The 25,454-nt window shown below is 48.6% G+C and overlaps 1 protein-coding gene across 4 annotated transcripts in view; it reads left to right on the top strand.

The window, feature by feature from the left end:
* The first annotated feature begins 875 nt into the window (after positions 1–875).
* U2AF1 (U2 small nuclear RNA auxiliary factor 1) overlaps positions 876–25,454 on the top strand; it is a 350,471-nt gene continuing 325,892 nt past the window's right edge. For all 4 annotated transcript variants that reach the window (XM_069635671.1, XM_069635669.1, XM_069635668.1 and 1 more), the window contains exon 1: positions 876–1,031. In XM_069635671.1, coding sequence (XP_069491772.1) covers positions 988–1,031 — 44 coding nt within the window. In that variant the 5' untranslated portion in view covers positions 876–987. The remainder of the gene's footprint in view (positions 1,032–25,454) is intronic.

Genomic DNA, 25,454 nt, shown 5'->3' with positions numbered 1-25,454 from the left:
GTGTGCCTGTGGCTTTCATTAAGGTATTGGGGACCGGGCCTGGATATTGGGTGTGCCACGGGGCATATTACTACCTACAGCACCTAAGACACGGCGACGAGGAAGAGTATGGCGTGAGCCCCTCCCTTCCTCGACTTGTCCCTTACACCAGTTCTCTGTGCACAGTAGACGTGCCTGAACAAAGGGGGCATTGCCATTATAGAGAATTCAACATTACAAGCAATGCTTGTTTGCTTAGTGCAATGTACACTAGAGGAAACATGGCACTCTTGTCTGCCTTCCAGGCGTTTACATTGGCTACACCTGACGCACTAATCCCTAACAAGCAGTTTGCATCGTCATTAAGAATTAACCTGCAGTGCCAGAGACAGCTGAAGGTGGAAGGGGGACCAGAGCCAGCTGCCTGGGGCTGCCTTTATGCTCTCTGGGACGCTGATCACAGCGGGCCCCACTAGCGACGCACGGTGTGTCGCGTATGAGAGTAGCGTCCCCGGAAGTCGAATGCCCTGTAGAGTTAGGAGCCTCCCCAATCTAACATGGCAGCCGCAGCTATTGAACACCGTCATGGCGGCCATCTTAGAATGGGGAATGTTCTACTTGAGTAACAGCTGTGGCAAAGACCGGTTAATTAGACTTCTTCAGGTCACTGTTTTCATTCCACACGCACTGTTCCTTCCTCGATACTGACATTGCCCCGTATATTGGGTTGTGCCCTTAAGAATAAGACCTGCGCTTGAATAATGTCGTCTAATTTGAGACCTGCTCGTGTCCGTTACAGTCTCGACGGGTCACGCGCGCTGCGTGCTTGGACATCTGCTCGGCGTGCTCGCTCGCGTGCGCTCCTCCGCGAGAGAGACGTCCCATTGGGCCACGCCCTCTGGTGACGTCGGTGCTCGCGGGTGACCCTGCGCATGGTCCGCCGTTGATGACGTGGGGGTCGCGCGCGCGGCGGCGGTGCCTGGACCAGTCCGGGGCCAGCGGAGCAAGATGGCGGAGTACCTCGCCTCCATCTTTGGGACCGAGAAGGACAAGTGAGTGGGGGGGCCGCGACAACAGGGGGCCAGAAGACCCCCGGGGGGGCAAGGAGAGAGCAGCAGGTGCTGCACACATGCACCCCAGAGGCTGGGGCCGCAGCTTACCCAGGGAATGAATGAAACCCCAAGGCTGGCCCCAGAAATAAAGCCCCCCCTAATACTGAAAATAGGGGGCAGAAGACCCCGGGGTCGCAAGGAAAGATGCACACATGCACCCCAGAGGCTGGGGCCGCAGCTCACCCAGGGAATGAATGAAACCCCAAGGCTGGCCCCAGAAATAAAGCCCCCCCTAATACTGAAAATAGGGGGCAGAAGACCCCGGGGTCGCAAGGAAAGATGCACACATGCACCCCAGAGGCTGGGGCCGCAGCTCACCCAGGGAATGAATGAAACCCCAAGGCTGGCCCCAGAAATAAATCCCCCCCCCAAATACTGACAATAGGGGGCAGAAGACCCCCGGGGGGCAAGGAGAGAGCAGCAGGTGCTGCACACATGCACCCCAGAGGCTGGGGCCGCAGCTTACCCAGGGAATGAATGAAACCCAAGGCTGGCCCCAGAAATGAAGCCCCCCCCTAATACTGACAAGAGGGGCAGAAGACCCCGTGGTCGCAAGGAAAGATGCACACATGCACCCCAGAGGCTGGGGCCGCAGCTCACCCAGGGAATGAATGAAACCCCAAGGCTGGCCCCAGAAATAAAGCCCCCCCTAATACTGAAAATAGGGGGCAGAAGACCCCGGGGTCGCAAGGAAAGATGCACACATGCACCCCAGAGGCTGGGGCCGCAGCTCACCCAGGGAATGAATGAAACCCCAAGGCTGGCCCCAGAAATAAATCCCCCCCCCCAAATACTGACAATAGGGGGCAGAAGACCCCCGGGGGGCAAGGAGAGAGCAGCAGGTGCTGCACACATGCACCCCAGAGGCTGGGGCCGCAGCTTACCCAGGGAATGAATGAAACCCAAGGCTGGCCCCAGAAATGAAGCCCCCCCCTAATACTGACAAGAGGGGCAGAAGACCCCGTGGTCGCAAGGAAAGATGCACACATGCACCCCAGAGGCTGGGGCCGCAGCTCACCCAGGGAATGAATGAAACACCAAGGCTGGCCCCAGAAATAAAGCCCCCCCCCCAAATACTGACAATAGGGGGCAGAAGACCCCGGGGTCGCAAGGAAAGATGCACACATGCACCCGAGAGGCTGGGGCCGCAGCTCACCCAGGGAATGAATGAAACCCCAAGGCTGGCCCCAGAAATAAAGCCCCCCCCCTAATACTGACAATAGGGGGCAGAAGACCCCGGGGTCGCAAGGAAAGATGCACACATGCACCCCAGAGGCTGGGGCCGCAGCTCTCCCAGGGAATGAATGAAACCCCAAGGCTGGCCCCAGAAATAAAGCCCCCCCTAATACTGACAATAGGGGGCAGAAGACCCCGGGGTCGCAAGGAAAGATGCACACATGCACCCCAGAGGCTGGGGCCGCAGCTCACCCAGGGAATGAATGAAACCCCAAGGCTGGCCCCAGAAATAAATCCCCCCCCCCAAATACTGACAATAGGGGGCAGAAGACCCCCGGGGGGGCAAGGAGAGAGCAGCAGGTGCTGCACACATGCACCCCAGAGGCTGGGGCCGCAGCTTACCCAGGGAATGAATGAAACCCAAGGCTGGCCCCAGAAATGAAGCCCCCCCCCTAATACTGACAAGAGGGGCAGAAGACCCCGTGGTCGCAAGGAAAGATGCACACATGCACCCCAGAGGCTGGGGCCGCAGCTCACCCAGGGAATGAATGAAACACCAAGGCTGGCCCCAGAAATAAAGCCCCCCCCCCCTAATACTGACAATAGGGGGCAGAAGACCCCGGGGTCGCAAGGAAAGATGCACACATGCACCCCAGAGGCTGGGGCCACAGTTAACCCAGGGAATGAATGAAACCCCAAGGCTGGCCCCAGAAATAAATCCCCCCCCCAAATACTGACAATAGGGGCAGAAGACCCCCGGGGGGCAAGGAAGGAGCAGGAGGTGCTGCACATATGCACCCCAGAGGCTGGGCCCGCAGCTTACCCAGGGAATGAATGAAACCCCAAGGCTGGCCCCAGAAATAAAGCCCCCCCCCCCCTAATACTGACAATAGGGGGCAGAAGACCCCGGGGTCGCAAGGAAAGATGCACACATGCACCCGAGAGGCTGGGGCCGCAGCTCACCCAGGGAATGAATGAAACCCCAAGGCTGGCCCCAGAAATAAAGCCCCCCCCCTAATACTGACAATAGGGGGCAGAAGACCCCGGGGTCGCAAGGAAAGATGCACACATGCACCCCAGAGGCTGGGGCCGCAGCTCACCCAGGGAATGAATGAAACCCCAAGGCTGGCCCCAGAAATAAAGCCCCCCCCTAATACTGACAATAGGGGGCAGAAGACCCCGGGGTCGCAAGGAAAGATGCACACATGCACCCCAGAGGCTGTGGCCGCAGCTCACCCAGGGAATGAATGAAACCCCAAGGCTGGCCCCAGAAGTAAATGGCCCCACCCCTTAATACTGGACGCCTTATAAGCGCATGTTCCCTGTTCATCTTCGCCCCCATTCCCCCCCCCCCCGTCTCTTCCTTGGGAACCCCCGAAATCTACCTCTTCAGTGCTGGCTTGATGCACATCTTTCCTGCTCTTTTTTGTTCATGGAGTCCCTGCCCACCCTTCACTGTTGACACTCTGCCCTGGCTGGAGTCTATTCATGGTGTGACCTAGAAGGGCAATGGGCTGCCAGTGCAGAGGGCATGGGGCAAGTCTCAGACACCTATGGGCAGAGAAGGGCAATGGGCTGCCAGTGCAGAGGGCATGGGGCAAGTCTCAGACACCTATGGGCATAGAAGGGCAACGGGTTGCCAGTGCAGAGGGCATGGGGCAATTCTGACACCTATGGGCATAGAAGGGCAATGGGCTGCCAGTGCAGAGGGCATGGGGCAAGTCTCAGACACCTATGGGCATAGAAGGGCAATGGGCTGCCAGTGCAGAGGGCATTGAGCAAGTCTCAGAGACCTATGTTGCTCTCCCTCTGGCATAGGCTATGGCAGGATGCTATGAAAAGCTTGCCAGAGGAATAGTATACACTAAACCCTTAATCGCTTTCATTGTGGTACCCCAACTGCCTTAGCCAACAGCGTCCCAGATAGCATAAAGGATGCCCCAGGCCCCTGTGCGTACAACCAACGTCATCCCAATTCATACAATGTGCACTGGTACAGGATTGCCATTTCTTAGTTTTTAATCAAAAACAGCTTTAACTCGGCTTTAATTCTGATACTGAATTTTCAAAAAAGAGAGCAATTTACCACTTTACTTTGTTTTCATCGATTTTACAGCTGCCTTTGATAGTGTGAATCGTGAGGTGCTATGCGAGAAATTGGCAGGGTGGAATCTTGCCCCAGAATTATTCACTCTTGTTAATGAAAAAAATCTATACTTAGTGAGGTCTTGAACGGGGGTGGGTTCTCACACCACTATTATTCAATCTTTATATTTCTGATATTATTTATTTCATTTGATATAGCTATCACCCTGCTTGTACAGAGTAAGTGATTACAAAAAAAAGGGAACGAGCTAGCCATGTTTTTAAGAGTTTTTTTTTTTTAAGACAGTGAAAGACGGTTCATTTAGGATGTGACCTGGGAGGGAGTCCCACAGCGTGGGAGCAGTGCTCGTAAAACTGGAGCCCCCCTGCTCATTTGAGTTTGAAGCGGAGTGTCTGTAGGGTCAGTTTAGAGGAGGAAAGGAGGGAGCGTGTTACCGGCTTTGGTGAGATACGTGGGATGAGGTAGGAAGGGGCGTTCTTGTGCAGGCAGCAATGTGTGATGGTCATGTTTTTAATTCAATTCTTGCTTTTATGGAAAGCCAGTGAGCCTCCCTTCTTGATGAGATGTGGGTTGAGAGTTTTAGTCCCAGGGCTGATTCAAGGCCTGTGTTTTGCAGGAGCTGCAGTTTTGCAAGGTTTTTGCCCGAGGTACCTGAAAACAGCACATTGCACTAGTCGAGGGACTGCCAATAATAGCTTGGGCAAGTGTCATGTTTTGGGGTGAGATGAATTTCCTGCTAACGGAAATCACTTTGCCGGTAAAGGCAGTAGTGAAGGCAAGAGCATTGATGTGACGGGACACATTAAGCTCTGCATCTAGGTAGACCCCCATGGTCTTAACATGTTTGGACACCTGAATGTTGTTCCCATCAATGGGGATGGAAGAGTAAGCAGAGTCCAAGGCACTTAGGCGACAGGCCGAGCCAATGATAATGAGCTCGGTCTTATCATTGTTGAGGCATAAGTTATGAGTAGCCATCCAGTTCTGGATAATACTGTATGTCTGGTTGATTGTTGCAACGTCTTTGGCATAGTCTCCTATGGTGGGAGTAGCACTTGCGTATTGTCTGCAAAACCTGTGTATGGAATACCCAGTGCGTCAAGGTGGTCTAAGAGTGGCTTGGTATAAGCGTTGTAGAGAGCAGGCGAGATGCAGGATCCCTAGGGGGCATCATAAGGAGCTGGAATAGGGTCGGCAGTAAAATTGTTTATGAAGACCCTCGAGGTGCGTTCACTCGGGAATGTTTTGATCCACTGGGAGGCCGGGTGTGAAAAGGGGAAGTTGGTAAGGAGGTGTTGCGAAGGATGCCGTGATCAACAAGATCAAATGCCGCTGATAGGTCAAGGAGGAGCAGGATATCGGTGTTTCCTGAGTCGCGGATGTTGTCAAGTTGGATTTTGATATCCAGTAGTGCTGTGTTTAAGCCTGAATCCCGATTGCCTAGCGCCAAGAAGCTGGTGGTGTTCAAGTTGGATTTGGGAGTAGGCCATGTGGTCGAGGGTTTTGTGGAGGAAGGGTAGAATGCTAATGGGTCGGTAGTTGGGAGGGAAGAGTCAAGTGAGGGTCTCTTGATGAGGGGTTTGACCCAGGCAGTTTTGAGGCAGGTGGGAACATTGTTGAAGGCGAAGGGGGCATTCACAAAATCGGTTTATCACAGGTGGTAGTGTGGTTGCACAGAGTTAGAGGATGTGCACAGGGCAAACATCGCCTTTTACGGTTGGACCGTTTGAGGGGTAGACTGTTGGAGGAGACAACGTCTGGGGTGACCGGGGAGAAATGGAATCTGGGTTTGTGAGTGAGAATGTATTCGCAACACAATGTTTTTTGGCATCGATTTTTGGCTTTTCGGGAGTCCATTTTGTTGGAAAGTTCTTTTTGAATGTTGGTACACAAGGATTTGTCAATGAGTAATAGAGGAGGTGTGGGAGAGGGGGTTTCTAGCTGCATGAGAATGGAGAATTGTTCTTTTGCGCCTGAGCTTGCCTCAGAGATTCTGGTGATGAAGAAGTTGTTTTGGCCTGGATGAGATAGGTTTTGGAGGCTGTGAGGTAGGCCGCAAGGTTAGTTAGTAAAGGGGATTGCCTCCAGGTGTGTTCCAGGGCCCGTGTGCATTGTCGAAACGAGATGTTAATCTCAGAGCCATTTGTTAGGCCTCCTTCCTACTTTGTGTGTAATACGATTCAATGGAGCGTATAGGTCCATGGTGTGAGCAAGGGCAAAGAGAATCATTGAGGCATGGGCTTGGAAGTCATTGGCGGCAGGGGAAGGTCCAGAAAGGTGTTTGTTGAGGCTGGGAGAGAGGCTGGTTTCAAGTGAGCCTACTGGTATTATGGCTAAAGGTAGGAGCTTGGGTAGTGGCAGATTTGGGGTGGCTGATGAGTTAGAGGAAGCTCAAACTCAATGAAGCAGTGGTCAGACCATGGTAGAGTCGAAATTCTTGTGATGTTAGCAGCTGTGTTGAGTGCAGTGTGTGTCCTTTGGAGAGGGTAGGTGAGTGGACAAGTTGGGAGAACTGCATACCAATAAGAGAAGTGGTAATGTCGTTGGCCTTTGTGTCGGGGGCATCCATAAATCCAAGGTTGAAGTCCCGCTAGGACAAGGAATTTAGATGCCGGGTTGATCACGGGTCAGAGGAATAAGGGGATGTCTAGTTCTGGGTTGTTCTGGTGGTTAGGTTGGCAGTAGATGGTAAGATTGATAGTAGTGTTAGGGTTGAGAAGAAGTTTGGTTAGGAGGAGTTCATAGTCAGGCAACAGGGGGGGTGGAGAGGAGGGGATCTCCCTAGAGGCTAGAGAGGATTTGGCGATGAGGGCAACGCCCCATCCTATTTTGTCTCTTCTATCTGATCGAAGGATAGAGTAGTTAAGGGGCATAGCAAGTGCAAGGGAGGGTCCTGGGGGACTAGGGAGGTAGGTTTCGATAATCGCTAGGAAGTCAAGGTAGTTTTTCGTCGATAAGGTCGTGGGTGTTGGTGGCGTGGGTGCACAGTGCTCTGGCATTGATCAGTGCGCCGTTGAGGTGCTTGCATATGTCCTTCGTGGGCTGGTGGGTACAGGGAAGGTGGGGGGTGTGTGGAGGGGTGGGGAGAGGTACGAGAGGAGATGCGATTGGTTCTCACTGGGCCCAAAATGGGGAGAGAGTTGTGGTAGTGTGGAGGAATTTCAGGGCTGAAGTTCTAGAGCATAGATTGGTAATCCTAGAGGTGCCTTGGCAAGGTCGTAGATGGTGGAAGTGAGAAGGGATGCAGGGGGCACCACTGGCGCACGGTGGAGCACAAGGGCTGTGCCCTCTTTGCACTGACAAGATGCTGCAAGAGAAAGGTAGGAGGAGGGGTGTGGAACTCAAGGCAGTGGTGTTGAGTGAATCAATAGGAAGACTGATGGTGGTCGTGGGGGCATCATTATGCAAGCCAAAGGGCAAGTTGCAGGTTGGGTCGGTTGCTATGCAGGGGGCAGTAGCAGGGTGAACATAGTTCTGGCTAAGTGGGAGGAGGAGCAGGGCTGCTGAGGGCAGTGGTGTAAGCCACTTCTGTTGTGGGGCTGGTGGCAGTGTTGAGGGCAACATAGTTCTGACTTGAGGCTGGCAGAGATGGTACTGAGGGACTCAGGGCAGTTGCGTGGACTGGCTCTTCTATAAAGCAGAGGGCAGTTGCCGGGGCAACATTGTTCTGGCCTAAGGCTGGTAGGGGATGCAGGGCGACTTGGGGCAGTGGTGTAGGCTGGTTCAGTGGTAAAGTGGGGGTCAGGGGGAGCATTGTTCTGTCCTATGACTGGTAGAAGGGGGCCAATGGCAGCTCAGGCCAGAGGCGCAGGCTGATTTGGTAGTAAGATTCGTGACAGAAGTAAAGGCAACATAGTTGTGGTCTGGGGCTGACAGATGGGGTGGGGAGGGCTGGGGCGATGGCAAAAACCAGGTCCATGGTGGGGCGGGGTAAAGGTGTTGAGGCATCTTTAGTTAGATGCAGAGCAATTGGTGGCAGCCGTGAAATAGGAGAGGGAAAGGGCGGTACGTAGGGGTGGCTCTTGGTAGTGCATGTTATATGTGATGGCATTTAGCTGGAGGTGAATGAGCAGAGAGCTTGAGATGGGAGATACTTAGTAAGAGGGAGTTGGAGGTAGTGCTGTCCCAGGCCCCAAAAAACCTTGTGGATAGTGCAGAGGATCTTGAACTTGATCCTTACCGTCACTGGCAGCCAGTGAAGAGGCTTCAGGGCTGGAGGGATATGTTGTTCTCTCCTGGGCAGATGCCCTCACCAAGGTCAAGAATTTTTCCCCCTAATTAGGATCAATTCATGTGCCCTGGTTGGCTTGTGCGAATGATGTGTGCTGGACCACACTCCTTTTGGGCTTGCTAGGACTCTTCTACGAAGACCACAGTAATGTGTATTGGTAAAAAGATTGATTTGTCTAAAGAGTTGGGAACTTTATCATTAGTTGGCCAAGTTCCTTTGCGCCTTGAAACACATTGTGTATAGGCGTATTATAAAAACCCAATAAATAAAAACATACAATAATGCTGATTATAGACCGGATTGGCCAGTTGTCCTTCCTATGGCCGTGCCTTCAGTTCGCCGGATGGTGGAGCCGGCCGTATTCTAAGGCCGCAGGAGCTCTCTGATGCTATCAGCTGAGCTGCCCGTCATGCTGCGACACCCGCACTGATGCTCCCAGAACGGAAGGTAAGTCTGATGTATTGCTTGTGACTAAGGGCCCCTTTGATGCAGGCACACCTCATTCAGTTAACCTACAATGGCCCTCATTCCGAGGTTGGTGCTAGTCATGGCGCTATTGGCGCCATGACTAGCACCAATACCAGTACCGCCACCGACTTGATGGTATGGGGACTTACCGATCCCTTAAAGGTCGGAATAGACAGTCCCCATTTGAAAAGCCATTCCCCATTCCCATTTGAGCCCCCATAGGGCTCAATGGGAAGGGGGAAGGCGTCAATAACGGTACCGCAAATTGCAGCACCGTTATTGACCCCGGTATCCCTTTCCATTCCCCATTCCCATTTGAGCCCCCATAGGGCTCAATGAGAAGGGGGAAGGCGTCAATAACGGTACCGCAAGTTGCGGTATCATTATTGACCCTGGTATCCCTTTGCCGGTCCCATCCATAACGCCTGGTAAAACCAGGCGTTAAGGGAGGACCCGCAAAGGGACCTCGGAAAAGGGCGCAAAGGGATTACCGGCAGCGGTCTCATTACTGGTGTCCAGTATCCCTTTGCTCCCAGGTCGTAATGACCCCCAATGTGTCCTAAACATCCTCTACCCTACCCCTCCTCCACCATCCTTCCAGCTGCTTCCATAACGCAGCCACCCAACTTGGATGCTACCAGTAGGTAGCTCGCAGAGCAGTTCAGGCAAAGATGCCCAGCTGTTGGCCCGCAAACCCGGTGCTTAACCTCCACGTTGAGTCTCTCCACCGTTACATTCGGGTGCAGAGCCCTGCCCCCAATCAAGGTAATAGCCTGTCACAAGCTACTATAGTGCTTCCTCAAGCTGCTGCTATGGATTGTGTGCCCACCAGATTGCACTTGATCCTTGGCAACACGGCCCGCAAACACGTTCTCCTCCTGAAGGACGCCACTGTTGTCTCACCATTAAAATCACAGGCCGGAAGTCGCAATCTCCCTTTATCACACCAGTGACGACACCCCAAGCTCTCGCATCCCTAGAGAACATGAGTTTCCACTACAATTACGCAGCCTCAAGATTCAATCGCCTATAGATGAGTATACTACTCGGGGAACTCATGACTGCATTTTGAATGCTCCCAGCACTGGCCCCCTGTGACATATGATGCTGCCTTCTACCACAATACGGCTCCTTGCTTGTGCATCTACACATCAGTTAAAGGAGAGTCCCTCGGGCTCCAACCTCTGTAACAGCCAGGAACTGTAGATGGGGCTCCATAAATAGCAGAATTGACCCTCCTTGTCTCCCAGCCACTATGTGGGAAAGAAATCATAAGTTAGGCTCATGATCACATGTCGGTCTTTCGGTGAATAGAGCACTACTATCTCTAGACTGTAGATCATTCTGTAGTAATCAGTGAGGGTATGACATGCACAAGACCCTCCCCAAAAACGAGCCCCCCACCAAGAACGCTGGCAACATATGGCTTACCACAACCATGAATCTTACCTTACATTCCATGACCACCAACAGACCAACCTTAGATGCTCCCACCATTCGCAATCCCAGAAGCACCGGTGGCACGCTGAAATTACAGCCAACCGCCTGCCCTCCTCCATCCACCCACCCACCAGGCAGCCATTAATGGTAGATCGATCCCTGCCCACGCCCTTGACATTCATGACCTGATCACCTCACAAAACCTGGACTTGCTAGTCATCACCGACTTGGTTACACCAAGCTTCTGGGCCAGACTTATCCTTAACGAGATGAAAAGGAGGAGCAACAGCATAGTGCCAGTCTATATTCGTTAAAGAGTTTAATCAAAATGTCATAAAACAAAATTCACAAAACACAGAGATTGTCATACTTCGATTCCCAACGTTGGGGTTCATATATTTTATAAGAAAAACAGTTTCTTGAGTTCCAAGGTTGATGCATAAACCTAAAAGGACTTTAAAAAACAGTATAGTTTATTTTGTGAGAATGTCGAATATGAAATGAACATTCAAATGCCAGCGCGTTACGGATATTTCATGCTATCCATCTTCGGGGCTATAAGCTGGCCTTTCATTGTTTGTAAATCTTGTATATTCTTCTGTGACCTACAATAAGTAATACTCTTATTTCTTGGTCTCTCAAGGGTAACATACTTATTATATTAAAAAGTAAATATCAGACTGATCTTTCATCAAATTCACGAAAGCAAGTTCTAACCTGTAATAAAATGCATTCCTTTACTGGGCACTCTGCCATAATTCGTGATCCTATTCTGTATGGACCTAAGTAGTCCTACCCATGTACCCTGCTCATTCTCTCAGGCAAGAAGACACGCCCACTGGCTCCCAGTCTAAGAGCACACATTGTTCACCCACAGATGCCTTTCTCAGTCTGCACCCCCGTACCTCTCGGAACGTATTCACCAGATGCCCGTAAACAGACCTAAACGGTCCCAATTTTCATACCAGATTTCAATCTCGGCCTTCAAAAGAGTCCAAGCTGGTGGTGCCAGCTTCTCAGTGTTGGCACCTAAAAACTGCACTTCTTTCTCTGTGTTGAGAAATGCCCTGAAAACAAAGCTCTTCAACTAGATTGTACTTGAGGGAGTTCCCCTGTAACTTCAAACATACCTACAGTATTACTGCAACAAACCATGTACTGTTTTCTTCTTCTCAGCTTTGTTCGTTAGTAATCTGTCAGCAAGTGAACCTTCTGTAACAGCGCCACAGTGCCTCAGCGCCGCTGTGCGCTTTATACATTTAAATAAAATAAATAAGCGATTGTTAGGGAGAATTCTCAGAAATGTGCTAATTCCCTCCACCTTAGAGACACCCAGCAACTTTGCAGGATTTTGAGGACTTGATTTTTTTTCACCTGGAGAGAGTGAGACCCTTTTTCCCATGCTCTCGTGTCTTTTAATGTGATTTCTGAACACTGTTTCTTTTGGTTGTGGAGTCTGACAAACTCCATAGGCATCATCTTTTACATTGTGTCACAGCACCTTCAGTGCAGTGACACATTCTCTTGGATAAACTACTGTTTCTCAGAGCAGTAAAGTGAAATCGACTATACTTGCATTTGTAACTTTCTTGACCCAGCACACGCTATCTTACAATAGGGTACTGGAGGCGTTACTTAGTATCCCCTTTGTTTAGCTTCTCATGTGACATTTTTAAATTACCCATTCCTCTCTGAATGGATGGTGGCAGTGGTTTACTTTTAACTACTGTGGTGTGCATTTACCACGGGCTGAGTCCGCAGCTGCAGTAAAGCACCCAAGGGTGCAATTTTTGTCAAAATGGCCCAGTCTTCTTTTTTCGCCATTTCTTTGTGGAAAGGTCCTTCTAGGGATTTACTCTGCGTGCCAAACCAGGTTTGGTCCCTTTGTTCGCTTTGCCTTTGGCCGGATTCACGAGTGAAGCCCGCCTCTGGCTCTATGGTGGGCAGAAAGTGAGGGAGGTGCCGAAACTCCCTGTGCTTAGTCTCCTAGGAGACCTAAATGCACTCTCTAGTGATTGGCCGGCTGACTGTCCGGCATGGACAGCCACCCTGCTGTGTGACTGACAGCTAGGCTGGAAGGAATGGGAGAGAACTGAATAAAAGGCGATGCTTTTTGCTTGGATGGCAGAGTCGACCACTGGACGAAGGAACCGAAGAAGAACTTGAAGAGGACGCTTGATGCAAGTCCTGGAGCGGTGGAAGCCCTGCTGCTGTGCTGAAAGTCCAAATTCGTATCGAAAGAGAAGCCCCTGCAAGGATGACTTCTCCCCTTGAGTTGGTGGGACCAATCAACTCCAAAGTAAGCCACCTGGACATTCTCTCAGAGCTGGTTGCATTTCCACAGAGTTGCTGCTGGAAACCGAAACGCCAGGGAGAGGAACAAAAGATTGTGTGCGTTGCTTTTAAGTTGGCCAAGAGCTCTAGGAAGATCCTCCGGACTCCCAGGAAGCAGGACTGACCGAACCTGAGCCCCCTCAACAGAGTGCGGGACCCCAGAAGCAAGGAGTCCATCTTGACAGCCAAAAACTGCAGTGTTGCTATTTGCGGTAGTCACGAGGAGCTGAAACACCGAAGTGCCACTTGTTGGAAAGATTGCCGGTTGCGAGCAGTGACCGTCCCATTGCAGTGCAGGAGTCCCCAGAAGTCCTCCCTCTTGTCCTCACAACTGAAGCCCAGGAACAGTGAGATCTGCAGAGCTGCACAGGGACAGGGGTCATCTGCTGCACTTTTTCTTCAATTCCAAAGGTACTGTAAAGTCTAAGAGAACTTACTTCTCGTAGTGTTGCTTGCATCTTCTACTACTCAGAAGTCTAAACGGCTTGCGACCCTACATTTGTTTCTTCTTTTCTTCAAAGACTTCTAAAACATTGTGCAAATACTTTTCTACTTACCCACCAAAAGTGCTTCAGCCCATATACTTTTTCCCATTGACCTTGGCTTAACCTGTTATACTGAATGACTCTGTTTAGGGGCCCAAAAGTATTTGCCTGCTTAAGAATATTTGTGGTCTCTTGTTTGTTCTAATAATTAAACTTCTAAGAGTATTCTAAATGCAAACAGTAAGATATTAATGTCCCCAGCACCCTGGCTATTGAAGTTACCTGAGGGTGTAGATTGTGACTGTGGGCCATCCAAAAGGGTTTTTTCTGATTTAGAAACTGAGTGTGGAATTTAGAAGTGTATTTGTGTGTTGCTTTTATATTGCCCCCTTCTGAAGAAGGCTTATTCTGACTGATAAATACATTAATAATTGTTTATTCAAGAAACCGTGTAAGTGTTTATTTGAATACTAGTCACTGTGAATCTCTCTAACTCCCTTACAGCTTACATTGACCCTTCTTGAGAGAAGTCTGACTGCTCAACACGCTACCAACCTGTGTAGTACAAGCTTATACCAAAGGTTGGTTTCCGATTGCCAGGAGGTCAGGGTTGTTGTAGTGCACCCAAAGGGTACTGCATACAATTTTTGTCTAACAGCTACCCCCCCCCCAATAATCCTCTTTCATGATTGACAGCATAACGATCCCTGTCTCTGCTTCCGTCAAAACTCTGGAGTGAAACTAGATGCCACGCTCTCCCTCGCCCAGCAAGTTAACTTTATCGCCTCATCAGCTGCCTACACAGCCAAACTCCTCAATGCAGTTAGCTGCGTCACCATTGCACAAGCAATACTGCAACACCCTCTTTGCTGGCACGTCTAAAAAGAACATTAATACAATGCAGGTAATCCAAAACACTGCGCCACGTTCTGCGCTCAACATCCCCAGAAGGGATCACATTTCGGCAGCAAGAAAGGAGGCGCACTGGTTGCCGATCCAGAAAAGGATCATCTTTAAAATCGTAACTATCACGCACACATGCCTCTCGGACAAAGCGCTTGAGTACCTTTCTCAAAGATTTTCAGATCCAACACCCTCGGACCAGTAAGAGCAATCCACGCCCATTGCATTGGACTACAGAAGTTCAAAAGGGTCGGAGGTGGGGGTGCCAGCTTCCCTTCAGTAGCTGACACTCACTCGAACTCCCAACGTTAAAAGCAGAAGAATCACATTGTGCCTTCAGGAAAGCCCTAAAAACGTTGGTCCTCTTTTAAATCTTTGACCTTCCTGGGCACTCAACTTCTGAGGCGCTCACTTTGACTATTGATATACAATGGTTACTATGTCCTGTTCCTGAAAGCTGACGTACAATGTAATTGGTTTGCAACAGCGCCTTGATGCCCCTGAGCTTAGGCGCTTTACAAATGTGAAAATAAATATATCTGGCAGTTGAGATAAGCAACAATACCAAGAACAGTAGTCTTAAAAGGAGCAAGGGCGCGGGAGCAGTGGCTCTTATGACTTATGAATTTGGTCCAATGAACTGCAGGTTTCAGTTTGAAGGGTATGTTGTTGCTGCACACCCAGTGTTGTGCCGTTTCTATTTTATGGCATTGAAGCAGATTTCATAATCGGTTGCGACTGGCTGAACTTAACTGAGGGGAAAATATGGAGAACAGTCCTAGGCCTATCACAATGTACACCTACCTAAATTGGGGCTTGTTAAGCAGTGAGGAGAGCACAGTTATACTTGAAAGCCTGCCTACATCTGCCCTTTATTGTATCTAGTGGGGGAAGTTATGAAACCAGGTCATTTGACAACTCTGATAAAAATGTAAAAAACAGAATAAGGAATTATTTTGGCGGTATTGCTTTCACGATTAACTGGCAATTGCTAAAGGCCAAAGCAAAATTGTAGGATTTTTGGCGTAATTATGAATGTCAAGGATTTAAAGTCCTTTGCGGATTATGTGGACACTATTTAAACATTTGTCAATTTCAGAATTGCAGGCTTCGAAATTGCTTGGAGCAGGGAGATATTTACCGGTGTCTTAACTTTGAGTGTTTTAGAGTGTAAATATAGAATACTTGGGACACATCTAGGACACAGTAAGCAAAATGGATCATCCATAATGGGTAAAAAGTGACAGTGTGCATTGCATGTGGAAGTGAGATTTGCTATGTCCTCGCTCCTGGTTCCCCAGCGGTAGCGTCCACCTACTGGGTGATGCATGACACCCAGGAGCTAGTTTTAGCTCCTGCTCATCAAATCTCTTAATTTTGAATCTTGGAAGTATATCACTTAATTCTTGGCTGTTAAATATAGAAGAGCTTTTATGAAATTGCGCTTTTACTATTTGCAAGTCATGGTGTTATTGGGCCCATATCTCACTGCAAACAAACTTGACTCTGCAAACTATCGGCCACAGAGACGGCTCAACATGTGTTCACCATGTGCTGCGATGTAACCGCCTTACATCTTCAATATTTAGGAAAGTTTGTTTGCTCATTGAATACTATAAACAAAAACAGGAAGTTCCTAGTACACAATTGGCACTGAGTTTGTTAAATCTGTGTGTAAATATTGAGAGCAGGCTAGCCAAGAAAGTACCTCCTGGTTGCTCTGGTTAGAGAAAATCATTGCACCAGTACAGGCAAAAGTATTCACAGGGCTATTATGAGGATATTCTACTGTAGGTAAAAGTACTGGTGTTTGGTTGATGGAACAGCTGATGGTTTTTAGATAATACTTTGTGATTCATTTGTATGAATGTGCTTTAGGATGGAAAGTTTAATTGAAACTGTAACACATAAATAAAAATAAACCTATCGGAGTCTGCAGTAATTGAGGTGACTCTTCAGTAGTTCTTTGCAGCACCCTTGGTTCTGTGATTTTCTGAGAGGGTCCAAACGGGCACACTGGATCCTGCATTGAAAGGTCAAGGCATAAAATCAGCGTTGCATAGCAGTTTGCTATGCAATTATGTAGGTTTGCTAATGAAATTGACACTTGTGTAGCAAAGTTAGCTATTTAGGTTACTCTGTTCAATAAAAGCACTGCTCACCCTGAATTCCTCTCGGACTCTCGTCACCCTCTTCTCTGTTCACTACAAGTTTAAAGGGGCTAATGGGGAGACAATGCAATAATAATCTGCTTCGCTCTTAGTGCCAAAGGCCAGCGTGGGAGTGCTAGACATGATTTCTTTTTCAAATAATTGAAAACCAGATGTAATCTGTATGATACTTTTATTAAGCCAACTATATCCTCTATGGCATAGATATATTCTCTTTGGCACCAGTATGTGTAACTTTATTAAAAACAGTCATGCAATTCCATTCCTAACAATTGAAGTTGTTGCATAATGCAGAACTACATTATTCCTTCTGTTAAACGCTGCATTATCTCCATGCCTTACAGTAAAGTTTAAGGATTTTTTGTTTGTTGGAGTAGATGCAGCACATCGATTAGTGAACACCTTTGAAAAAGGACATGATCACACAGCCAACTGCTTTAAATGGCACATCTAGTTATGTGAATTGCTGGTTGCATTTATCTGTGCACATGTGCGGTTTTATACCAGTTACCCTCACAGTGAGATGGCAGAAATCTACATTATTCCACATAGTTTGACCAGTTCTCTTTCTGCCACGCCATCTTGCTCTGCTTGGTCTTACTTTCTTTCCTCTTACATAATGAATACACAAGGCTAACTAGATGTTTATGCAAAAGAATGATCAACAGTTCTATCCAGACTGTACATCAACACATCTGCAATACCACACACAGTAGTTAGCCTCCAGAGCTCACTCTTCTCTGATTATGATTGCATTATATATTAGCGCTTGTGGGAGAGAGCTGGCAGAGCCTTTTCATCATATCTATTTATTTGTGTGTCCGTTTATGCAGCTAACCTTTTACAGACACTCGGCCAGAGCTTGCAGAGTCTACTCACCGACTTGCATAGTCCAGTAGAGCTTATGAAGGGCGTGTAACATGTGCAGGGGCTGTTTGAAAGAGGTTGCCTTGTTGTCCTGCTGATTTGCGACCCGAATGCTATTACTAATACAACTTGCCACCAACTTCATCCATTACCCTTAAAGACAGGGGAAGAGGAGCATTATTTTAGCTTGGGTCTTTGAGTGAAATTTTGTTGGGCTTGGTGAGGTGTCATGGACTAGGAAAGAGTCCACCACTTTATTGCCTCCATGTAGCCCACAGCTAGAGCATAGAGGCCTTGTAGGCCGGCTTTGCCGGTCCGCATATTCCCCTCCATGCCTTGAGACAGGATCAAGCATCTTGTGTTGTGCCTTCAAATGGGTTGTAGGTTTATCACTGTCCAAGGCAGCATTAGTGGAAGAGCTATACAAATTCACCTCTGCTAATGTCTGGGCTGTCAGGTTTTGGGCTAGCTAGCCTTTTGGTTGTAGGCCCTGAGATATCCAGGGCAACAACCAAAATACCAGAGGCTATAGCCCCCTCAGCTCCCCTAGCAACGCCTCTGAATGCTTCCACCATTCAAGACTTTTAGTTTGCACTTCACCGGATAACTGGAAAATGTATTGGGCTGTTGTATGGCCTCACTGTTTAATCATGTTTGGTGGAAAGGCCACTTTTGACCTGATCTTGTAGGCCTATGTACTTGGCTGGATTTTCCCTTTTTGTTACAGTCGCAGCAGTACTTGTGACTCCTAAGGAAGTCATACACCAAATGGACCCTGTAGTGCCCAGAGAGTGTATCTGTAGGAGGCGTGCGCCTAGGCTGGTGGCAGCTTTTTCTTATTTTAATGGCTTCTAACGGAATCAATTTTATCTGGGTGGGGTATTGTTTGATCCACTATTCCCTTCAGGTAGTCTTTGGTTGCCTGTGTTGGGGAAGAATGTAATTTTGGTGGTATTTTGCTCGAGTCCCCGTCTTTTTGCTCATTTGTTTTATTTGTATTGTTGTCCCCCCTTCCACCGCCAACTCTAATCCAAATATTTAGAGAATGTGGCTCTGTTTTATGTGCTCTGATTTAGGAGCCCTTCTGACTCCTAAGGTAGGGGGTGCCCTGAAGCCATACCCCTTAGTCTCCCAGAGAGTGTGTCCTCTCTCTTATCTGGTGGCTTTTTTGAATTTGGTCTAAAATGGTTCTACATAGTGGAATTTCTTACCTGGCTCTCTTTTTGACCCCCCCCCCCCCTCGATTCATTCAAAGCAGACGTTATTTTTTTTTTTTGCTCGAAGACATGTCCTTCTTTTTATATGTAAGAGACGGTGGCCATCTTTGGCTAGTGGATTTGTGTACCTGAACTGGGGAGCCATAGTCGGTTTGAAGCCAGTTCTGACTTATGCAGAGGCCTCTCTGGGACCTCCTTTCTGTGAGAGCCCCCCCCCTGCGTTCATGGGCGTTCTTTGGGGGATGGCTTGCTATTGGCCAACCACTCCCTCGTGTTTGAACAATGCTTTTTGTGCGATTGGATGCTGTGCTCACTCACTGCTTCCAGAGGTGGATAAAAGCAGACCCTCTGGTTAACAGATGGGACCCTGAACCGGCTCTCTGGGAGGCCTGCTGTTCGAGCAAGGAAGGAAACTCTGCACAAGCATTCTTTCATAGTCCAAAGAATCAGACCGCAAAGCTATGCCTCTCCAGGAAGACCAGAAGGAAACCACAGCCATTTGCCTATCCGGTGGCAACAACTGAATCCAGCTCCTGCTGTGAGGCCTCGTCACCATGAAGCTGCTGACCATTCCTGCGTGAGTGAGTGCCACTTTGCTGCTAGGACTCTGAATTCTCTGTGTCGGACTGACCAGAGAATGTTAATCACAGGAAACCGTGCACGCGCTCTGCTACCATCTCTCACTTGGGAAGCTCCAGAGGCCTGTGCTTCCGGGTCGTCGTCCTCATTTGTGACTTGTTCAAACATTCTACATCCTTGCTTCCTTGGGGTCTCTCAAAGCCGACTGCTTCCTCAGTTGCTGAATCCTGTGCCGAATGGTGACGCGGGATCCCTGCCTCACTGTCAACCGGTGACTTCAGCCAACTCTCCTCCCCTGACTGACCCTGACTTGGCAATCATTGGATCACTTGTACTTCTCAATGCTCCTGGGGTCCCCCCTGCACCAGTCCATCATAGCTGGAGTCCTTGATGGTCGCTGAACAGTGTACACAGAAACTGGCACTGAAAACCTCCAACTGCATCCTGCAGAACTGCACCTTCCGCCCAGAGTAATGCTCAACTAAATTCGGCGTTGCTGGCAAGTATTTTCATCATACGTTTTTTCATGTCTGGGCCTTTTCACCTTTTATGCACGGTTGAGGACTTGCCTCCAATGAAACTCCAGGAACGCTTTTGCACAAAGGTAAGTCTTTCCCGCCAAAGACTCTGCCTATTCACACTACTGGTCTTACTTGGCGCCATCTTAACCTGGCCTGCCTAGATAGAAACGCCTTCGTCTGTCGCTGCCTTGCTCTTTCTAGGAGAGACTCTCCATTGACTCCAACATGGGTTTACATAAGAGTACGTTGTAGATTTTCTTTCTTTGCATTTTCTCACAAAATTAGTATATTTTTTATGTAACTAGTGTGCAGACATGATCTATCTTTTTTTAAAGTGTGCTTTGTACCTGTGAACCACCTTCGTATGAGCTCCACTGTCGAGACCATCACTTGGAGTCTGGTGAGCACGAGGGAATCGCTAGCAGTACCTGAGTCGGGCAGATGCACCTAAAGACCCAGACCACACGGCTTAAGGAAAATGTCCCAAACATTCTCAAAGTTCTGAGGGGGTCACATTATCCACTGTCCCCCCTTTGTGTTGGAGAGGAAGTAACCCTATTTGGTTACCGGATTCTTGTGTCCCAGGACACCTTGAATGCAGTTCTGACTGGTATGTGCAGATGCCTTGCCTTGGATAGCGTAGACTCCTTTCGTTTTGTGTGTGTGAACTCTTCCGAGTGTGTTTAGAGGGATGGTCTGCAATTGACTGACCAGCGCTTTATGAATGTTGCAGGTTGAGTGCTTCCTGGGGGTGGCATAAAAGTAGATCCTCTTACCCACTTGCCTTGTCTACTGCTGGGGCTCTGAACCTGCACTTCTGGAAGGTCAGCTACTGCAAGGAAGGACCAATGCTGTGTATCAGCACCTTTTTGACAAAGTGAAACTCTGCCACTCCAGAAGGCACCCACTGTGGCGCTCCTTTCCCCGATCTGGTGGTGACAACTAGAGCACCTTTCCAACTCAAAGATCCAGTATTCCTTAAGCTCCTGACCATGCCTGTATTGCCGGAACCAGAAATGGGAGACCTGAAATGATTCTTCCCTGGGCATCGGCCAAGCAGCCCAGTTCTATAATCCCTCCTCTGAGAAACACCAGGGTCTTGTGCTGCCCGTTGTTCTTGAACTGCATATACAAACATTAATTCCATGGCTTGCCTGCTCCGGTGTGTCTCTGTGGGCGAATCTTGGGTCTTCTCAAGCAAACCCCATCCTTAAAATGGAGGCCCCCTGTACCACTGAATACTGCTGGCTGCAGTTTTAGAATGTTTCGCTTCCTTGGACCATCATCCCAGGGGGTACTGACTCTTCAAAAAACGTCCTTGCCACTTGTCTTGGGGTCCCTAGCGGATCGTCTCTGGAACACTCAGTGGTGCCCAAATCACACGCACATTGACTGCTCCTGAAGAACCCTGCTGCAGAACTGCTTCTTGGACCATGTGCTCTCTTAACACGCTCTCTCTGGTGGAGAGTCCTTACCTCTGCAGAATCCTAAGCTAGGTGTCCCCTTTTCCATGCATAGGGGAGCCTAAACTGCTTTCTCCCCGTCCCCCTAACCGTTATTTTGGAATGTGCTGTACAAGCATTGTTCATGGGCCAGGTTATCCTAAGGGCCGCCCATTTGGCTTTTTTGCCCTTGAGGCATGCTTTTTAAAAACAGGAAAAAGCAGATGTAATGCTCTTTTTAACATAAAAACATTTTTTAAAAAAATTTCTGGGAACAAGGTGCAATGTTTAATGAGAACATTACCTAAGGTGCTAGTTCTTGAGACCAATGTCTCCATAAATAAATGGCATTGACGTACGCCCCAAACTTGGAATTTACGGTTTTATGTGAAAATGTCCTCTGGAAAATGTAGTCATGTGAAAATGTAGCAATGTTTTTCCAAAATGTAATCATTCAATGCAAAGTGTCAGTAATAAGGTTGCCCAAAAGGCACATTTTTGTTTTTTTTAAAAAAGAGAAGCACTCAGGCTGTAGCCCTAACAATGACCCACATCTTTAATAAAACCTCCACAATCGCCCTACCTCTGTTCCTAAACCTTCCCCTAACTAATTGCTACTCTTACAGAACCCTTCAGTCTGCTAAAGCATTTTATTTGCATGTTACCTATTAGGACAGTGTAAGGGCTTAGTAAAACCATTCAACTGAGACAGTAAAAGACTCCACTCTTAGTATAAGTCTGTACCACCTGAGTATAGGGTAGCGTAGACATAGCAGCCAGGCTTATCTTAGGAGGGAGAGAGGGCTGTAGAATGAAATCGTAATATAAATGATCCAAAGAGAAACAAACACTATGCATTGTACAAATAAATGCTTTATTTAAATACAAGTAGGCCCAGATAAATCTGGGGGGGGGGTATAAGTACTATCACATTATATAACCACAATTATAGAAAAACACACTATGCTTGAAGGTACACAGACCAACGCATATAACCTAATTCTGAACACCAACAGGAGTTCTAGGGAAGTCAAAACCAACAGTTACTTTTAGATTACTTTCAGTAATACCATTGGTTGTACCGTAAAGCTCAGCAACACATTGTATAGTACTATTAACTGGACAATTTAACTTTTCTGATCTAGTGACACACAGATTCTACGAACAGTATAAACCTGATTCAGCATAAGTTATTCTAGGGGAGTTGGACCGTGGGGTGTAATATTCAATTACAGTTGCTCTTCAGTTCAGACTAAGGGTAGCAGTAACGTTTTACTTATTTTAGGATAACACAGTCCTAAGCAAGGTAAGTAAAACCTATAGACTTTTTACTGGAGCTATAAGCAACTTAAAGGCAGGTGTAAACCTAACACTCTTTTGGTGTCCGTCTAAAACAGACCAGGGAAAGCAAAACCCAGTGTTACACTTTATGAATGACGCAGTTATTCTAGGCAGGTAAAACCTAATGCAGACCTATTCTGGGCAGGTTAACATCAAGTCGGGGGAAGCAAGACCCAGTTGGGGGACACTCGTACAGTTATCCTAACAGGAATAATAAAGTGAAAGCAACAGCATTACCTTTGGGGAAGAGGCACAGCTGTCATGATGCCTACCCCCGGGCATCAGGACTAAGGCCCTCAGCTCTGGGAGCAGGCATCCAGACATTTGTTTAAACCTCAGCAGCCCCGGCTAGGGGCTGTCTGGGTTCAGTCCTGCCGCCTTAAGCGCCAGGCTCATAGATACTTACCTGATGCAGACCATGCTGCAAAAGAGTCCAAGCCTACATGAGGCCTGGATGGGACTATTTTGTTACAAGGACTATTTTTTACTCGGCCGTGGCTCTAGGGAACTTCTTACCTGGAACTACTTTGGAGGCTATTTAAACCACACCCGAACAGCAGCACGTGCTTCGCGTTATTCTGCATCCAGCAGCGTGACGCTCACCGTGCCTGTAGCCAGCATCCAGTCTTCTGCCACGCCCGCGTGCCTGCAGCCAGCATCCAGTCTTCTGCCACGCCCCCCTCGAATCCGGAGCTCCTAGAATAAAGAAGAAAAGGACAAGGTTAGAAAACGAACTTATTTCAAATTCCTCACCTAATTCTGGAACCATTTCATCTCCGGACCTGGAAAGTACATCAGTCCTGCACGCGTCGCTTCGCCAGCTCCAGCACTGCGCCATACTCGCCAGTTCTCACAGCATCTTTCGATCCGGCACTGTCTCCATCATTTCTTCGCCGTAATCCGGCACCTAGGGGACACAACAAAAAACAAGCTGAGCCAAGGGAATCAACAAATACAACCTCTTACCACCATAGACTTAACTGATTTACCACCGGCGGTATTATTCCATAACTCTCCACATTTTCATATGCCGCATCTGTAAAGAGGGAGAAAAACAACACGTTAACGCATGCAATAGTTACCGGACAGCGTTGGGTAACAGACTCTTACCTGAACGCCAGCAGCAGCTACGAGACCTTCTTCTCACGAACTCAGTTGCAACTTAAGGAAGGAAGGGGCCAAGAGTGAACATCGGGCACATTGAACTCTTTGAACTTTATACTTACCAATCCCGCCAGGGACTTCAGAGTCAATACTTACCGGAACTCTCCCAACGCCTTCAAACCAGTGAAGTAACTGGTATCTACGCGCCCCTGCAAGACACGCAGGATGGAGAGCTCCTCTTTTACGAACATAAGGTGAGGTTACTAAGGGGATATCGGAGGTGATTAGTGGGGGAGAGCGAGAACAGTTGGGAGGCCATCACTAAAACCCACAGGTGGTTAATCCCTGTCTCCACTAGCAGAAAAATACTTCTTCGGGTCCAGCAGACAAGACTAGGCGGGCCAGTCCAGACAGTCATCTCTGCACTACGCATCACGTTGAAGGAGACCGCAGCTGTCCGGGTCCGATCGACACCCCTGTGGGGTCCAGGTGAGCGTAACAACAACCAGTTCAGAGGTGAGTAATGTAACCTTATATATACTTTTCAGAATAGTGCAACACACATTCATGGTAAGTAAGAACGTTTGTAACTGTTCATTCTCAGAGAATTACAGTTACCAACTTCTTTTGCAGGTAACTAACTTAAACATGCATTCTCTTTTCTAGGCTGAAGGCCCAATCCTTTAAAAGTCTTTCCCTTATTCTTGGGGCATGAGTGTTCTCAGTGGCGGAAGGGGGATCATTAGGGTCTAGCGACCAACAGGCAGTGTCGGGATAGGTTCTTAAGTAGCAAAAGTCAGAGTTCCTAAGGAAGACTGTTAGAACAAGTATTTTACTTTAGAGTTAGTTTAGGGTCCTGGGGAAAGAAGACACCCTAGGAGGATTCTGCAGGGTCCGGGCTGATCTGCACGAGTGGCCTCCCAATCACAGAAAACACCCCCAAAGCTATACAGAAATTGCAAAGGCTTAAGGTAGGTGAAATACCAGTCAGCAGTGTACCACACCACAGAAGATTATGCAGCAGGAGGGCTTCAGGATCTGCAGCCAAAAACCTGGTAGTTGAATTCCTTCATCAAGAAGACAGAAGTCAGGACACTGGAAGGACCTCTGCAGCAGTGATCACGAGGAAGGCTCTAGGCAGGGTTTTCCTCGCGTCTGGATGCTGTTCTGTGGATTTGGCGCCTTTTCAGGAGCACAGAAGAAGACAGAATATCGCTGGTCGGATTCTCGTCGTTACAAAGGTCCAGCACTCTGGGAAGGGGACTTTTTCGGACTGGAATCGTGCCTCTGGAGATCCAGCAGAAGACTGTGCACCGCACAATGGTTCGAGGTACCAGGGTATTGGGGTATTGCAGCCCCGTAAATCGAGCACGGTGTGGGATGGCTCAAAATGCAGGTCTAGTGTGTCTCACCAGGCTCTGGGTTGTCTGTTTCGGGATCTCCAGGTCAATTGAAAGGAAGGGCTACAGCAGGTTCTGGTTACACATCAGGCTCTCCGGTCGCTGGAAATCGTATCGGCTGCTTTTCCTTCATCATCCTTTTTGGTTTTGGTTCCATTGGTCGACTACCTCTTCAGCTTTCAGGATCGGACTCTTATGCAGAAACCCAGCCAAACAACCTTGAAACCTTCAAACTAGGTGGGGGTGAAGGGGGATTTGGGGGTGGATTGGCAAGCCTTCCAGTATGAACTGGAATCTCGCACTTGGACTCGAAGACAGTTTTGGACTCCACCCTCGCTTCCTGCCTTCACAGACACTCTGGGCTCCTGGGCGTGGAGTCCACAGGACTCCCGGCGAAGATATAAATCACACAAAGGAATTTCCTGCCCTGGATGTCGAGGGAAGGAACAAGAAAGGACAAAGAACGTTAAAATGGCAAAAAAACAAGAAACTGGCCATTTTGGTAAAATGAGCACCCGTGGGTGCCTTTACCGGGGCTGTGCAGCCCGCGGTAAAGGTGCACCAAACTAATAAAGGG

This window comes from Ambystoma mexicanum, chromosome 7p (genome assembly GCF_040938575.1).
Source record: "Ambystoma mexicanum isolate Mex_15411 chromosome 7p, UKY_AmexF1_1, whole genome shotgun sequence".
Lineage (NCBI taxonomy): Eukaryota > Metazoa > Chordata > Amphibia > Caudata > Ambystomatidae > Ambystoma > Ambystoma mexicanum.
This window is presented reverse-complemented; position numbering and strand designations above follow the sequence as displayed.